Source organism: Paroedura picta, chromosome 7 (assembly GCF_049243985.1).
Source record: "Paroedura picta isolate Pp20150507F chromosome 7, Ppicta_v3.0, whole genome shotgun sequence".
Classification (NCBI taxonomy): domain Eukaryota; kingdom Metazoa; phylum Chordata; class Lepidosauria; order Squamata; family Gekkonidae; genus Paroedura; species Paroedura picta.
In genome coordinates this window covers 57,731,308-57,749,244 of record NC_135375.1, presented here as the reverse complement: position 1 = coordinate 57,749,244, position 17,937 = coordinate 57,731,308, and the positions used below count along the sequence as shown (strand labels likewise).

The 17,937-nt window shown below is 40.8% G+C and overlaps 1 protein-coding gene and 1 long non-coding RNA gene across 5 annotated transcripts in view; one reads left to right on the top strand and one right to left on the bottom strand.

Moving 5' to 3' along the window:
- MEGF10 (multiple EGF like domains 10) overlaps positions 1-17,937 on the bottom strand; it is a 115,889-nt gene that overhangs the window by 35,879 nt on the left and 62,073 nt on the right. For both annotated transcript variants that reach the window (XM_077344457.1, XM_077344456.1), the window contains 5 exons: positions 14,072-14,192; positions 10,984-11,120; positions 8,984-9,196; positions 1,801-1,975; positions 652-772 (listed from right to left, as the gene is read on the bottom strand). In XM_077344457.1, coding sequence (XP_077200572.1) covers positions 652-772; positions 1,801-1,975; positions 8,984-9,196; positions 10,984-11,120; positions 14,072-14,192 — 767 coding nt within the window. The remainder of the gene's footprint in view (positions 1-651; positions 773-1,800; positions 1,976-8,983; positions 9,197-10,983; positions 11,121-14,071; positions 14,193-17,937) is intronic.
- LOC143840962 (uncharacterized) overlaps positions 11,062-17,937 on the top strand; it is a 34,689-nt gene continuing 27,813 nt past the window's right edge. Inside the window, exon 1 of one of the 3 annotated variants that reach the window (XR_013232497.1) lies at positions 11,062-11,221. This is a non-coding gene — a long non-coding RNA (uncharacterized LOC143840962). Of the gene's footprint in view, positions 11,249-17,937 lie in introns of all 3 variants that reach the window. The other 2 variants (XR_013232495.1, XR_013232496.1) reach the window with 2 other exon arrangements.

Here is a 17,937-nt window from a genome sequence, read left to right as displayed (position 1 = left end):
AGCTCAACTGTATGCAGAGTTAAATACCCTCCTAAGTCCAAGGAAGTCAATGGAATGTTTAGGATGGCACAATAGCTGCTGCATTTTATTCCTGCTTCCTTTTTGCAGTCTCATGCCCATGCCTCTGACCTGTAGTAGAATTAGATCAAATTTCTGGGTTTTTAAGAACAACTCAGTTAAAACAATATATAAGAAATCTTGTCTGATTTTACAAACAAAAACAGCCAGGAGAACAGTCACACTAAGGTCTGGCAAGTCATTAGCCTATAACTACTCCCTAGTCTCTTTAAAAACTTTATTCTGAATTTTTTAAAGTTCATATAAACCCTATATTATGAGCCTCTTGTGGCGCAGAGTGGTAAGGCAGCCGCCTGAAAGCTTTGCTCATGAGGTTGGGAGTTCGATCCCAGCAGCCGGCTCAAGGTTGACTCAGCCTTCCATCCTTCCGAGGTCGGTAAAATGAGTACCCAGCTTGCTGCTGGGGGGTAAACGGTCATGACTGGGGAAGGCACTGGCAAACCACCCCGTATTGAGTCTGCCATGAAAACGCTAGAGGGCGTCACCCCAAGGGTCAGACATGACTCGGTGCTTGCACAGGGGATACCTTTACCTTTACCTTTTAAACCCTATATTATAAATTATTTATCTTACCTGTTTTGCAAGTACAAGAACCATCCACTGGAGAGCAGGTGGCCTCGTTTTTGCAGCTACATGCAGAAGAACATTTTACTCCATATGTTCCAAGAGGGCATGGAATAGAACAATCAGAACCCTAAAAAATGTTGGGGAGGACAAAAAAACAGCATATAATTAAGAGAAGAGGGATGATTTTGTATGGTCTTGTTTGCTTCTTGATTGCAGAGAAAGGTCTGAATGAATGATATAGTCATTAAAATGAACAGATATTTAATGCTGCAGTCTTATGCAAACTCACTCGGAAGTAAACCCCAGTGATTACTTTGGGACTTCCTTTTGAATAGACATGCATACAATTGTTGTTTTGTATGTTACACTTTTCCCCATCTGGAGCTGATTTCTATATATGAGATTAGGGGTCACTGCTGAAGAGTAATTACACATTGTGATATTAATATTAGTAGACCCCTACAAATTTGGATATTATGTGACCAATTTGGGGTTGAACTACATAAACCAAGAGACTAAGTAGGTTATTTTCAACAATCATAAAAACACTATTAGATAAGATTGAGTTATTACAATATTGAGAATATCACTGATGAAGATATTGAAAACGGACTATACCTGGGAATCTGTTTTGAACATTGTGAATTTGTTTTGAACATTAAATCACTTAGCCATCACCAGCTTTTTTTTCTTCTACAAAAAGTATAATTCAGCAGATATTTTTAACAACAAGCAGCAGCATCTCCCAGGAAGAAACCCCGTTTATTGACAGTAAGGTACAACACTATCACTTTAATACCTAGATCAATACTTTGTCTGCTATTCTTCATAATCAGAGTCCAGAGTCCAAGACCAACCAAGGTTTATTCAAGGTGTGAGCTTTTGAGTGCAAGCACTCTTCCTATTCTTCATGTTTTTTTTCCCCAGAAAAGTCAATATTTATACCTTGCTGGAAGTTTTCCTTTCTCCTTTGCTGGGTATGCCATTTTTGCTGCCATTTTTGCAGATCCATTTAACCTTTAGATATAACCTTAAAACTGTTTCCTTAATTAATTTACCTGATTACATCTTTATTAGTGTCAGTACAAGAAGGCTATTTTGGGTCTAATGGACTGATAACTAGCAAAAGAGTTAATAAGGATCAGAATTATTTACCTTAAAACCTGGAGCACAGACACATTTTCCAGTCACACTATCACAGTCAGCACCATTTTGGCAACTGCAGATTTGTTGACAAGATTCACCATAGAATCCTGGGGAACATGTCTCATTACAGTACAGACCAGACCAGCCGGGTTTGCAGGAGCATTCTCCAGACATAGGGTGACAGCTGCCACAAAGGAATGAAAGGAATAAAACATTTGGGGCTAACATGATACCAAGAGGCCAATGCATAAAAATAATATTATAAAGCATTAAAGGATTTTTCATAGAAGCCTTGAAAAAAAGACCATATTTGGGGGTGAGGGAGCATATGACCACATGCTGTATTTTTCTTCCACTGTTTAGTTATGTAACTCAGAAACTTCACTTCCATTCCTTAAATGTTTCTTCTTTCTGTAATTTTAATGTAATAGGGTTATAATTATGTTTTGGGGAAGTTTTGCATTCATTCATAATGTGAAATATACCCTTCATCCTGAAAGGTTCTTTAATTTCTTTGCTAATTTAGATAGCACTTTGAAATCTACATGCTGTTCACTTAAAACAGTTTAAGACTGAAACTGGTTTCTTTCCTAGAAATGATGGCAAAAGACTTTTACAGGAAAAGATGCCAGGGCACTTATCACCTTTGTGAATGTGGATAGGCTGTAGGATTTCATACCTGGTGACAGACCAGCTGTCTCTACCTGAAAACAGCAGCCCCATTCAATGACCAGCCACACAGCTGTTGCCTTGTAACAAATGGACATCATCAGCTGTGGTAAGATATATTGCCACAGAAAATGGACACAATAGGGTGCTCTGTGGTGCTCTGGCAGACAAAGCACGTAGCTTAACTCTCACCAAAGGGAAGCCTTAATATCCAGATCAATTATGTTTACAATAGGCAGCCTGTTTAAAAATGGACTCTGATCACTGATTGAAGTCATACCCCCTACGGCATTCTAGAAAAAGTGAATCCAAGCTTGAACACATTAAATGAACTATGGCAGAAGGCTGCATTCCTCCCGTGATTTTTTTAAAACCTCTCTGTGAGACCCCCTTCTTATTTATGTCAACTTGATTTCCTCAAAGTCTGCTATTATTAAAAGGCAGTCACATGCACATTTACAATATTGACAAAAATTTAAAATACACATAGAAATATGGTCATGTGTATTTTAATAGGTAGGAAGATGTAACAGCAAGAACTTTCTCTAGCTGTTGGGTCCTTGATTCATAGTCCTGAACATTTGGGAAGACAGAGACGAAAAGAGAGAGAAGTATCTCTTGGAACAGCTCTACTAAAATTCAGAATAATTAAGCTCATAACAAATTAAGACTGCTTTCAACTACTCATACCTCAGTCTTTTACTTTTATATCCAACTGTAATTCTTTTTTTCACTATGGCTATCTTTACATTTTAGCAACTGAAGTAACAGTTCACTGAAGAACAATGTTTGAGTCCAGCAGCAATTTGAAGAAGAAGAAGAAGAAGAAGAGTTGGTTCTTATATGCCGCTTTTCTCTACCAGGAGGAGGCTCAATGTGGCTTACAATAACCTTCCCTTTCCTCTCCCCGCAACAGACACCCTGTGAGGTGGGTGAGGCTGAGAGAGCCCTGATATCACTGCTCAGTCAGAATAGTTTTATCAGTGCCGTGGGAAGCCCAAGGTCACCCAGCTGGCTACATATGGGGGAGTGCAGAATCGAACCCGGCATGCCAAATTAGAAGACCGCACTCCTAACCACTGCAAACAAACTGGCTCTCCAACAAAGACCAACAAAGTTTAATTCTTTGTATAAGCTTCCAAGTGTATGCACACATCTTCAGATACATTGAAAGAGACTTCCAAAACCATTACATATAGGTAGAGACAGAGGGGGGTTAGTAACCAGTTTTGTAATGATGCATGTCTTATGCTACCAAGATTGGGGTGGGGGGGGGTGCTAATTTCTGCTTCGTGCTTAGTTTCTCTTTTTCATAGCAAGGGAACAAGTTGAAGCCTAACTGCAGCACTGATATTTTGCAACCCTTTTTGGATTCCACAGTGAGTGTGAGGAAGCCACATTTGCACATATAGTGACTGACACCCAAATTACTATTCTGTAATTTGTAATTAAATATAGGAAGCAGAAGCACTTTGGAAGCTTTTGATGATTCTTATGTAGTCTGATTTATTGGCAATGAATACCTAAAGCTGGCATTAAGGAATGCTGCGTGTATTTTTCTCTTTTTAAATTTACATTTTAGGGGAATGTGATACAAAAACAACAAAACAGTATCCAAATGTGCAATAAATCAATGGCAAAATGGCACTGGCATTAAATATTAAATCAGACATCCAGATATAAAAATGCCTGCCTCCCTATGACTGATTATACATGGGCAGGAAAAGCCAGGCCAGCGCTTGCATGACAATGGGGCTAATCTCTGCTGAGGAACCACGTTGATGCTGGCCTGGCCATCTCCCAGCACTGGCCTGCTTAGGGCCTCTGATGGCCCGCAGCAAGGGAAAACTGAATTTCCAGTGTTCCCTTTTTTGCTGTAGCCACCATCAACGGACAAGCTGGACCATCCGCATGCACAAAGAAAGAGCCAGGCCTTCCAGGCCCAGCTCCTCCCCATGCTACGGTGCCCAGGAGAGAACTCAAAATGCCCCACTTGGCTATGCAATGCTTCAGTGCTGTAGGGTTGAATAGAGGGTTTTTTTTGTTATTTTGCAAAAAAAAAAACCCCTAACCCACCCCACCCCTCCGCAACGGAACCTTTCCACCATGGCTGTGATTCCCAGGGGGACACATTTCAGTGGCAGAGCTGCTCCATTGCCAAATATGTTCCCCGCAGGGATGCAGAAAGCGGTGGACCAGTTCTGTCCTCAGGGATACAAGAAATGGTGGAACATGCTGCTCCACCACAACACATTGGCAGTGGCCACGTGCAGCCATCATCATGGATAATCAGTCCAAATGCATGATAGTTACAATGTTTAGGGCAAGGAGAGTAGGAGTTCCCACTCCTTTTCTTCTTCTCCATGATCCCTAAAGTTCCACAACTCCCCAGGTCAGGAAAGGAAAAGTTCAACGGGTGCACAATGCTTCACTTCCTTCAGATGATAAACAGCAGAGTTTCTTGTTCTGCCTCCCCACCCCAACCCTTTGAAGCTAGCCCGAGACCATGTGTTCAGTGAAGGTACACAGCTTCCCAGTCATATAGCTGTTCAAGCCACCAGCAATTCCACTGATTGGTGTTTTCCACATATCTCAACTATCACAGGAAATTTTCTGATTCTGGCTTATATTTAACAGCCAGAGTTATCACAGCTTGGCTGGTATCTGATAGGGTCTTCTCCAATCTCATCCAGTGGGGTTCAGATGCAAACAAACGGAACTATAGGCCTTACACCCTAGAACGCTAAACAAACTAGCTGAAATTATAACTGAGTCTAGAATAATAATTTCTGTATAAATATAATGAACATAGGAAGAGTCCTGTTGCCTCAGATTGATAGTACATCTAGTCCAATGTTTGGTTTAATAGTGGCCAACTCATGTATTAGAGGACCAACAACAGGGCATAGAGGTTAACAGCTTCCCCTGATGTTACCTCAGCACTGGTATTTGCTAGCTGCCAACAATGCCATTTCTGGCAAGGCTTAGACACAATATTGATTTGAATATCCTTTGTGGTGCATATTGGAAGTGGTAGCCCATAAAGTACCCTGGTCCCAGGCCATTTACAGCTTTAAAGACCAGGATGGGCACTTTGAACTGGATCTATAAATAACCAGGCAGTCAATGAAACAATGCAGGCTGTATGTTGCATATAACTGGAAAAATACTGAAATACATTAATCTTTCACCAGGGCAATTGGGTTTTGAGAGTATAGTGAAAATAATTCACTGACAACAAAACCATGGTTTAGAATAGTGACTTCCACATGGTAACTGCAGTGACATCAGATGGCTGTATGTTTTGACATTTTTAGTACAAAGGATTACTGAATCACTGTAAGAAAAGTGAAAAAGGGAGAAATACCTGAATTAACAATGAAAATTTCCATTAGATTTTAATATTTCTTTTAAAAGAAGACAGTTGAAAATACATTTTACCAGGTACCTCTAAAATATATTGATTTCATTTTGATTTCCCTCTGTTCTAAATTGTTTACTCTTATACACTAACCTATGAAGTAAAAATAGAGATGCAAAACCTGTTCAATTAATCACAGAGGAGAAATATTGAAAACATGCTTCTGTTTACATTTGCAATTTGACTTGACCACAAGCTGGCTTCCAATGATAAAAATGAAGAAACAGCTGTGTCAAGCATAAATCCAACATAATCCTTGAAATATCAGAAATGCCATATGATATACTGCAATACATTCTTGTCAATACAGAATGTTTACATCAGAGTTTAGATAACTTTCGGCTCCTTTTAATAGAAACAAAGTGGTTGGCAATACTGAAGTTCCTTATATATCTAATTCTGAACCAAAATCCCTTGTGGAAAGAAAAACCTAGAGAATTGGGCCAGGTATAAACATTAGAGATTTTTCTACAGAATTGAGGGAATCCACAGGTTTACAGAAAAATCTGTGGGGAAAACCCTATGACATATCTTTAAACATATCCTTCTTTTTACAAAGAATGGTTGTTTTATATTGTTGCTTTTTTGCTTTCAAATCTAACAATGCTTGTGTGTTAGGGGTACTTCTGTGTGTTTAGGTTACTTATGTTGTTGGCATATTGTGCCTGAAGAGCATGCTTCACAACCCTACAGTCGGTGTCAAAACATGATTTGGAATAACTGGTTCTATATTTTAATATTCTATTTTGAGAATTAATTGCACTCTCAATGACATCTTGAATTTCTTTAAGCAACAACTCATACCCACCATAACACCAATCTGGGGTCTCAGCAGACAAAAACGTATTAAGTTTCTTTTGCATGTCACTCCGTTTATATGTTTCTACCAAACAAGAATTCGGTTTAGCATTCCAAGCAGGCCTTTTATGGGTTACAACCTCAGAAGTTGGTACTATGTATTTATCAAACACATGTGGATAAATTCATTGAAAACTAAATTTTAAGATTATTGGTAAATGATTACTGTCATAATATGAAGAGACTTTAAATGAGGCTACATACTGGAAAAAAATTGACGTTACTATATAATCAATAGTATAATCAATAGTACTCATCCTACTAACACACCAGCTGATTCCACTTCAATCCTCCCTATTCCATGCTGTCATGTTGGGCTGCATACTAAAGGAGAAGCCAGCTCTTTCCCCTTCCCCTTTTGCAATGCATAGATCTGCCAAACTTGGAGAACAAGAAAAGAAATGAGCTCTAGAATCATTCCTTGAACAAAAGGGAAGTGCAACATCAATCCCTTTTGCAATATCACTGTGAAGTTATTTTGCTGAAGGGGCAGAGTAGATAGAAGCCAGAATTCCAGCTGATTCTCCCTATGAGCTTTGAGTGAGCTTCCTATCAACAAGCAGCTGCATACTTGTGAGTTACTTTAGCGATCCCCAACCTGTGGGCTGCAGACCACATGTGGTCCTTCGACTTATTGGAGGTGGGCCGCGAAGGACGCCTTCTCACCCCCCCCCTTTACTTCATCCCCCCCGGCCCTTTACAACACATTTTGGGTGTCATTGTCTCCCATCACTCCCAGATGGGACTATCCCGTTTCAGAGAAACAAGCTCAGGGTTCATGGAGTTAAAATTTCCATGAAAATAAAATGTTCCTTATGTTCATTGTTGTGGCGTGTCTTTATCTTATTTTGAAGGCATGTTTAAACATCACCATAGCGATCAGAGAGCGTTAGGGCAGTGGTTGAGAGCAGAGGAGTAAACTACCCTCACACACACACACCGGGCCTCAGTAAAATTGTCAAGCGTTGAGTGGTCCCTGGTGATAAAAAGGTTGGGGACCACTGAGTTACTTGATGTAATCCAAAGGGTGTTGGACTAGGTGGCCCTGGGAGTAGCTTCCAACTATGATCCTATATCCCTAATCAGCTCTCAGTCTGATCATAAGTGCCAAACAAGGAAAGCCAGTCTGCTAAACAAGTTTCTTGAGGCCCAAAATACATGTTATATTTAACACCTGTCAGAATACAGGTACCTGACTCATCTCATAGTCAATAATGAAAGTGGGAACTAATATTTAAAAATGGCTTTGTTACTGTGCTTTAGCTCCAAACACTGTGAGGAGGAAGGAGCTGGCTTCATGCTGGCCTCCTGTACTATTTTCACCAATGGAAATTGCTGTAGTAGGAGAGGCTGTTTGCCCCTTCCTCAAGTTCCATGTCTCCGTTCCCAGGACACATGGAGCCAGACAAAAGGGTAAAGAAGTCCCCCGGTGGCTGTACCTAGTGTGGGAGGGAAACATGAAGGCTCTCTTCATCCTTGAAGAATTTGGGGTAATGAAGACAATGAAGAACAACATCATTTCCCTATTTATACTTTTCTCAAAATGATGCCGCACAAAGAGGAGATTTTTCTCTGTCATTTGGAGTTGTTTTATAATTTTTAAACAAATATATTAAGTGGAATAATACATTGTGTTAAAAACTAGTGCATTCTTTCAAGTAATCATCTGGTAATGTGTCTCTGCCAAGGATGTCTGTACAACATATATTACATGTCAGTACCGCTTCAGCAAGCCCTAGGGCATGTACACACACAGTGAAGGTTTTTGCTTTCTCTTTGGTACACCATACTTTGTCTTCTGCTCTGTTAAAAACCATGAAAATACCATTATTTCAGCACTATATCTAATCTTTAGTAGTAAACTGTTTGGTCCCTGTTTAGACAGGAAAGGAGGCAGGGCTTTCCAGAGACAAGGTAAGAGTCCTCACCTACTTGAGGGTCTTCCCAACTATATTGAAAAATATGTAAACTTACCAAAAGGGGACAAGCAGGGGGGCAGAGTTCCAAAACCCTGCCTGCTCTGCCCGTTTGTCTTGGTTGCATTTGTTACAGACACAGAGCCTAGGGTCCTTTATCCTGTAGCCCACAGCTACTGTGATTGCTTCTCAAGACGAAGTAACAGACTTAATTTTAGAGTCTTCAAAATGCCTATTAGCCTTTGCACTCTTCCCTTTGCTTAAATATTGCTTTGCTTATAAATGAGTTCATAATAAAGATTGCTTGTCAAAAGTGCTAGAACTTTACCTGTCAGTATTTGGTAAGTGACAGGGACACTTTTTATCACATTTGATACCATAAACACCTTCGGTGCATAGTCTCGTTTCACAGCGTTCTCCTGTGTATCCTGGCTCACAGAGACATGCACCACTAATGTGATAGCACTTTCCACCATTCATGCATTGACACATCTCTGCGCACTGTATTCCAAAAGTTCCCACTGGACATTCATCTTGGCACCTGTAAATCAAAAATAATTAAATTTAATTAGTTTTTATTAAAACATTTCAACTAGAGATTCCATTTTGAATACATGCTTAAAATTCTTGCTGCTTACGTATACTTCCATCAGTCTCTAATGGTCTCTTCACCATAATATTCACTGTCATTCTCTGATCTTCCTATATTCTGGCCCACAGAATGATGAGCCCTGTGGTTGGAACATTAATGCATCTATGTTCTATAGAGGGTCTGTCTCAATGGTGGTGCTAAATAAATCATTAGGCTATAAAACTTTGACATCCTCCAATATTCTCTGTTCAAGTGAAAGTGGTATGAAGACTAAAAATTGATTTCTAAGACTCAGCACGGGTTTCGCAAGAACAAATCATGTCAGACCAACCTTATCTCTTTTTTCGAGAAAATGGCTACTTTGCTGGATCAGGGAAATGCTGTGGGCAAACTTTATCTGGATTTCAGTAAAGCGTTTGATAAGGTTCCACATGATATTCTTGTTGACAAGATGGTAAAAAGGCTTATTGCACAGCCAGTAACCAGTTTGTCTGGACTTCGCAATTTTTGCTGGGTCAGCAAAATAATGCCAGTATCGGCTCACCATACTTGCTTCCCATCAAATGAGGTATGTTTGCTCAACAAACCCACTTGTGGCAAACATGAAGTCATCTTGACCTCTGGATGCGCTACAAGCTCCTCTGTTTCATTACTTGTTCTGGCGACAATATTAGTTGATGAAATTATGGTGCATTTTTCCTGTAGTGTTGTTTATGTTGTTTTATGATTATCTTTATATACTGCATAAAGGTAAAGGTGGAAGCACTGAGTCATGTCTGAGCCTTGGGGTGACGCCCTCTAGTATTTTCTTAGCAGACTCAATACAGGGTGGTTTGCCATTCCCTTCCCCAATCATTACCGTTTTACCCCCCAGCAAGCTGGGTACTCATTTTACCGACCTCAGAAAGATGGAAGGCTGAGTCAACCTTGAGCCGGCTGCTGGGATCAAACTCCCAGCCTCATGGTCAGAGCTTCAGACAGCATGTTGGCTGCCTTACCACCCTGCACCACAAAAGGCTCTATATACTGCACAGAAATTCCTAATAGCAAAGATACCTGAGTCTGTGGTGTAACTTTCATTACAAAGGGAAGTTTTGTGGGAGATATTACAAATATTCAACAGCATCCATTATGGAAAGTGGCCAAGTATATAAGTCATGGCTTTCCTCTTCAAAATGTATGTAGGTGGTGACTTGGGAAGAAATAAAACCAGAAATGCACATGAAACAGTCCTAAATGACCGTTGACTTTGGCAGATGTGCTGTGTTTAACCACCTTTCATTTAAATTTTGTAATTCCTTTTCTCTTGTTCATTGTAAGGGGGGGAAATTCAAATTCAATTTAATCAAAGTACAAAAATGATATGTACCATGTTTTTAAAAATTGCCTTCTTTTATTTTTTTCAAGGAAATCAAGAAAATATATTTTTGTGCATACAGTTCAGCCCAGTTTATGGTTACCAAAGGCATCATTTTCTTAAGCACACCTAGAATATTCTTACAGATTATTTGGTCTCCATGGACCACAGTGGGAGAAACACGTAGCTGAATCACTTATTACAAATACTACTTATAACTCATGTTGTCCCCGCTGATGTTTTGCTTTTTTATGGTTTTGAATTAGAAATTGATCTAGATGTGTCTGAATACATTTACTTGATTTTTAAAAATTATCTTTTCTTTCTTCATTCTCCCTTTTGCTCAATGATTCCATTTACAGGAAGGTACACCGCTTACCGTTCCCCTGTGTAACCTGGACTGCAGTGACACTGGCCTATTGCTGAGTCACATGTCCCTCCATTGTGACACTGGCATTCTTGGGAACAGTTTCTTCCATAACGACCTTCTGGACATGGCTGACCACAGACTGTGCCCTGTTTGGAAACAGAACTTCAACATTATCACACACAGGAGTGGAGCTGTGAGAGGGAAAGATAAGTGGATTTACTGTGAAGAGATTAGCATCTTCTTACAGGTAGCAACATCTTTTTCAAAATGCCAGGTATTTTTTAACACAATATATATTTTGCCATAAGTGTTAGGCTGTTAATTTGTTGGAATGTTTCATCTTGTAAAACAATTCCAGTATTTTATCTCTGAGCAACAGTAAATATTTAGATAGTTAAACCTAGCTCTTCCTTGTTTTCTTCACACAAGCCAGTACAAGAAAACATTAAAGGATCAAAACCATTGTTTTGTTTTAGGATTTTAAATTTATGTTTTGTGTTTGTTTTAAAATTCTTTTGAGAATAAGCCTATGATCCTTATTCAGTTCTCGTGCTCAGCCCCTTTTCTTAAAATTAAACACTTCCAAAAAATGGTAATTAAACAAAGAATGCCAGCTTTGTGAAATGGTAGTCTTGAAGGTTAGGGTGTAACTACACAATATGTCTGAGAAGTCTAAGGAACTGCCTTACAAAGTGCTTGATTACTCAGGGGCTTTCCGCACCGGGATCTTTGTAGCAAATTGGTTGCTGAATGAAAAATCGCCATTTAAAATAGTGGAATTCGTCGTTATGCATACCTGCCTTTGTAGTGGAATCCAGTTGCGTTTTGTAGCGTTTCCCACAGGCTTCCGGTCTCGGCAAAAATTGCTAGAAAGGAAGCGCTCTTCCCAAGCTCGTCCCGCCCCTGGCCGTCAAGCAGCCAATGGGCAGCCGTTAGCATGCTCCCAAACAGCCCCTTTCCCTTTAAGAAAGTTTTTTTTTTAAAAAAAAACACACCCATTGCAACGAATCTGTGTTGATTCGTTGCAACAGAGAGACCCATCCAGCTGCCCGGTGTGTTTGAGCTGTCGTTTGATCGTTGCCACGCTCCCTCCGAGTGAAAAAAAAAAATCCCCCCCCTCTCACGGGCCCGATTTTCGTGTAAAAAATAAAGGGAAAATACATCAGCAAACGGGCTTCTCTGTTGTTTGTGTCCAAAGTGTTGTTTGTGCTTAGTGACTCTGGGGAGGGACTGAAGCCGGGGAAGCCTCTAAACAGAAAGAGGCTCGCTGGTGCGTTTATCCCCGCTCGCTCAGAGAAAAAAAAAATGGCGATCGCTTCGCCGGAAGATCAGAGGAGAGAGCCAGGGGGAGGGACTTTGTAGAAACCGCAACAATGTTAACGCACAGGTCTTTTTCGCTAGTGTTGCAGATTGGTTGCAGGAGTGTATCGCTTTCCGGAGGGTGAATCCACTTTTGGGGATTTCCCTGAAAGCGCTACAAGGAAGCGCTTTTTGCGGATCGGTTTCAGGTGTGTGGCAGATTGTCAATGACGTTGTGCATAACGGCAAATCAATAGCGTTTTCAATTGGCAACCATTGTGCGATTTTGAAGGCGTGCGAAAAGCCCCTCAGTGTTGCAAGTAGGAGGAGAAGTTTCTAGTTTCTTTATCACTCCACTTTCACCAGCAGGGGTAGGGCTTTTCCCTTCTTTTCTCTGTCTCTAGGAAGAATTAGTTGCCAGCCTTCAGGAGAGGCCTGGAGATTCCCAGGAATTACAACTGATCTCCAGACTACAGAGATTAGGTTCTCCTGGAAAAAAAGTGCTGCTTTGGAGGATGGACTATGAATTATAACCCTGACCTAGTCCTTCCCCAACTCCACTTGTCCCAGGGAGCATCCCCAAATCTTCAGGAGTTTCCCAAGCCAGAGCTGGCAACCACTGGAAGGACACAGAGAGCCTGAGAAAAGCGACCAAAAGTCCCCCTTCACTGCCTTCCTGTTGACAAAAATGCAGTGGGGGAGAAACTAGAGGCTCCTTCTTTTTTGCAGCATCAAGCACTTTTTAAAAAGAAGAGGGTTTTTTATGCGCTGCTTTTCTCTGTCAGAAGTCTCAAAGTGGAGAGACAAGTGAATTACAATCACCATCCTTTTTCTCTCCCCATAACAGACACTCTGTGAGGTAGGTGGGGCTGAGAGAGCCCTGACAGAACTGCTCTGAGAACAGTTGTAACAAGCCCAGCGTCACCCAGTTGGCTGTATGTGGGGGAGTGGGGAATCAAACCTGGCTCAGCAGATTGGAAGCTGCATCTCTTAAACAGTAGACCAAGATGAGTTTCCTGATGTACATCTGACTGAGAGCCCAGTTGGGTATATGTAGTCATTCCCATAGACTACAGCTCAGGTAGAATTAGGCAGATGAGAACAGCAAGTCAACTATATCCCAAAGAGGAGATGTTGGACTTCTCTACCCTAATCTCCTTCTATCCTAAATTCCTGTACACATCCCAAGGTATGTATTAATAATTTCCTTCATCAAATATGAAATAGAAGTAAAAAAAAACTGATATTTTTGGTAGATGCGTCCCAGTTTTAGAACAAGTCTCACCATGTGGAACTCAATCAATAATTATCAGCGATTGTGAGTTCAACAGAGCTCTAGCTGCTGGGAAGGAGTTTGTGGTATGTTTTTGTGTTTAAAAATGTAAAGCTGTAAATATTTCTGTAACATTTCTGTAACTATCCCAGAGCCATTGGATTAGAACACAAGATAGATCTATATGTATATGGCTGGAAAAAGTATAATAGATATTTAAATAAATTAATACCACATTACAGGCCTCTGAGACTTGTAGTGCATATGTGTGGGATAGGAAGTACAAAGAAGGTGCCCCCCCACCCCCAGTTCACCATAAAGCTCTTTAGGCACCTTGGAATTAGAGAATGCTGAATAATATATGTTTTTGTAATCATTTTATTTTGAAAATCCCTTGGGGTGATATAGTATGCTAATATACAGTTCAGTCTTATTTTTGCTGAATGACTGGCTGTTATTCCAATTCTATTTTCCCAAGAGGCCCACAATGGTTGAAATGTATACCATTTTAAAAGGTACATTTACCATCCATCCAGGAGGACAGGCACATTCCCCAGTTACATGGTGACAGACACCTCCATTCTGGCATGGACATCTTTCTTCACACTGTGGCCCGTGCTTACCGGGAGGGCAAAGATCCTCACAGCTTAAAAAAAAAAGTGTATGTTAAATATGATGTTTAATTATGAAAATCTCTCTTTTGCTTTGAGTATTTCACATAAGCATGCAAAACAGTAAGCCATCCAAAATTATACCAATATAGATATTCAACAAAAACCCCTAATCTGTAAAAACAAAGGAAGCATCATGACAATTTACTTAAGATGTGAACTCTTGTTACTTACAATGGAAAACACATTTATTCCTGGGAAGTTAGATCCACTTTAGCAATTGAATCACTACAAAACAGATGTTTCTGGCCTAATCCAACTTATACCTGAGTTTCTGGTTATAAGAAAAAAGTTCAAAATGTAGTAAGTATTTATTGAATTAACTAGACTTTTAAATTCCCAATTATCTATTTGCAGATATTTTGTAGAAATTGCATGCTGCTTTAAGGGGAAAATTAAGGCTGTTGGTGTAGATTGTCTGCTGTTTCTATTTGTGCCTCAGAAATGGCTGGCTTTCTAGCACTTTACCTTTTCTTGTTCAGTACATATATAGCCAATGAAGAAATTGCTCCTGGGGCAATCTTATTATCCAGGGTTTGCCTGAGCAGCCCCCGGACTAGAACAGCTTCCTCACTTACTCCTAGGAAAGACCTAATTTTTATTGTTGATGAAGCTTTTGTCACTTCTTGGTTGCATTGGCATGTCAACACTGTTTAAAAAAACAACAACTCTGAAGCTCCACGTAGTCCACTCATGCTTTCTTTCATGTTTCTGTGATATCTCTATTAGTCTCAACTATCAGGAAAAAATAATTTAGCAGTCAATGCATAACAAAATGAAGACCATTGGTACTCATCGAATTTTGGACTAATGAAGTCCTTTCCAGCATGCTTGCTGACCATACTTCTGACACCTGCTTTCCTGTAAAAAGCCATAATTGTTGTTTTCTAATAGGTTGTTTTGAGGCACAACCTGTACTCTGGATAAGAAGTTACTGTTAGGACAGAATATAGAAATAGTTTCCAATTGACAAAGTTGCCATGCTTGCACCGACCGCACATCTGGCTGCAGTCCCAGGGGGCGCTCCGGGGGCCATGGCCAACCCAGATGCGCTGCATAGGCCAAGCACTCTCCTGACATCACCTGGTGATCCTGCCATCAGGGGCCACAGCTTGGGCACAGCTAGGCTGATACTCAGCCCTATGTGCCAGTCTACAGAAAACCCCAGACCAAGACCCCATCTAGCCCAAAGGACTCTCCTATGTGGCGATGAAGGTGATGGCTTGCAATTCTGACAGCTATCAGAAGATCAGCATGGCTGTTAGCAGTCTAGATGGGGTCCAGGTGCAGCTCCTTCCTCAGATGAGGATTAGACCTAGCTGCAAGTCCTATGCCTGAAGACCATTCCACCCAGCTTTGGTGTACTTCATGAGTGCAATGCGTACATATCCCTGCCCGTCTTCCCAGATGCTCCTGTGTTCTAGTTTGCTATAGTGAAGCTCTGCTTAACTATTTCCTGGTTCTAACGCTGATTCTGACTTCTGGTTTTGGTATTTCCTGACTCTGGTTCTGACTCCTGGTTTTGGCTCCTGACATCAGCTTCTCTTGACTCAGCTCCTGATCTCAGCTTGTTCCTTGACTCCACTCCAGTCTCCTGACTCTGGTCCGACTTCCAACTCTGCTCCCAGCTACTTGACCATGTTATGGCTTTGGCACTCCCTCTGGCAAATAACCCTGGCAAATAACTCTGACTACACTCCTGGCCCATCCCTCCTTGGAGAACTGTCTTCCCTGGCTTAGACTCTCTGGACTGGACTCTGACTTCACACCTGTCATCTGATTCGGTCTCAGCTTCCCGACTGAGGGTGTAATTGAGGTGGGCTACCTGGCAGGGCAGCACAAAAGCTTTCAGACAAGAATGACTTGGGAATGTTCAGCCAGGAGAAAAGGAGGTTGAGAGGGGACATGATTGCTACCTTTAAGTATTTGGAAGCTTTTTACTTAGAGGAGGGCAGGGAAAGGTCCGTGCTGACAGCAGAGGATAGGACCCACAGTAGTGGAATTAAACTATGTGGAGAACTATATCAGCTAGATATCAGGAAGAAAATTCACAGACCAGTTTAACAGTGGAATTGACTGTCTAAGTAGGTGGTGAGCTCCCCTTCACTGGCAGTCTTCAAGCAGTGGCTGGACATATCCTGGATGCTTTAGGTTGATTCTGCATTGAGCAGGGGCTTGTATGCCCTTCCAACCTATAATTCGGATTCTATTTCATCTCCCATCTCTTCAATTTATATGTACAGCATATGTACTGTACAGCACAGAAATCTGTGCTACAGCACAGAAAGCAACGAACCAGCAATTAGGAAAGATGTATTAGATTTAGATGAAGCTGGAGTGAAAAATGATAGAAGAAATATTAGCGGTTTGAGATATGCATATGGAACCACATTACTGGCAGAACATAGTGAAAACTTGAAACAACTACTGGTGAAGATTTAAGTAGAAAGTGCCCAAGGAGGATCACAGCTCAACTAGAAGACCAAACTAATGACTACTATGGAATTATAACTTTAAGGTTGATGATGAAGAAATAGAAACTGTTTAGCATTTTCTATTCCTTTGCTCTATCATTAACCAAAAGTGAGACTCCAACCAAGAAATTATAAAGAGATTGAGACTGGCAAAGGCAGCCACGAAGGAGCTAGAAAGATCCTTAAGTATAAGGATGTGACACTGGAAACCAAGATCAAGATAATTCATATCATAGTATTCCCAATTACTATGTATGGGTATAAAAGCTTTTGGCAGAAAGCTGACAGGAAGAAAACTGATTTACTTGAAATATGGTGTTGGAGGAGAATTCTATGGATACTGCCGACTGCCAAAAAAGTGGATAAATAAGTGGGTTCTAGATTAAATCAAGCCTGAATTCTTCCTAGAGGCTAAAGTAACTAAACTGAGGCTATTGTACTTTGGACACATAATGAGAAGACAAGAATCACTGGGGAAAAAATTAGGGCCATTCTACACGACTTTAATGTAGCAGAAGGCTTGCAAATTGTAAACACTACTAATTTGCAGTTCTGCAAGACGTCGCTCACAATCTGCCACACTCCTGAAACAGTTCCGCGAAAAGCGCTTCGTTGTAGCGCTTAAAGGGAAATCGGGAAAAGTGGATTCACCCTCCGAAAAGCGCTACACTCTTGCAAACAATCTGCAACACTAGTGAAAAAGACCTGTGCGTTCCCATTGTTGCGGTTCCAGCAAAGTCCCTCCCCCTGGCTCTCTCCTCCGAACCGATCGCCATTTTTTTTTCTCGGAGTGAGCAGAAAGCAACGAACCAGCGAGCCTTCATTCACCCAGCGAGGCTTCTCCGGCTACAGTCCCTCCATAGAAGTGCTTTAAAGCTCCCCTAAGTCCCCAAGCACAACACAGCCCCGTTTGCAAATTCCCTTTATTTTCAGCCAAAAATCGCGCCCGTTCGGGGGAGGATTTTTCTTTTCACTCGGAGGAGCGTGGTAACAATGAATCTGTTTCTTGTACTAACTAATGGGAGAAAAAAAATGGGGAGTTGACAACGGAAAAGTCTGATTTTTCCTTACATCAATAAAAGTGGTTTAAGTAAAAATCATCATCTTATCAGTTTTGTATCTTTGCAGTTGTAATGCAAATATTAGCAACAACACAAGAAGTATTAGCATACAAAATAATGTATTTATCTGTTCCTTTTTCCATGGAGCTCAGTGCATCCCTACTACCACCACTCATATAAACCCT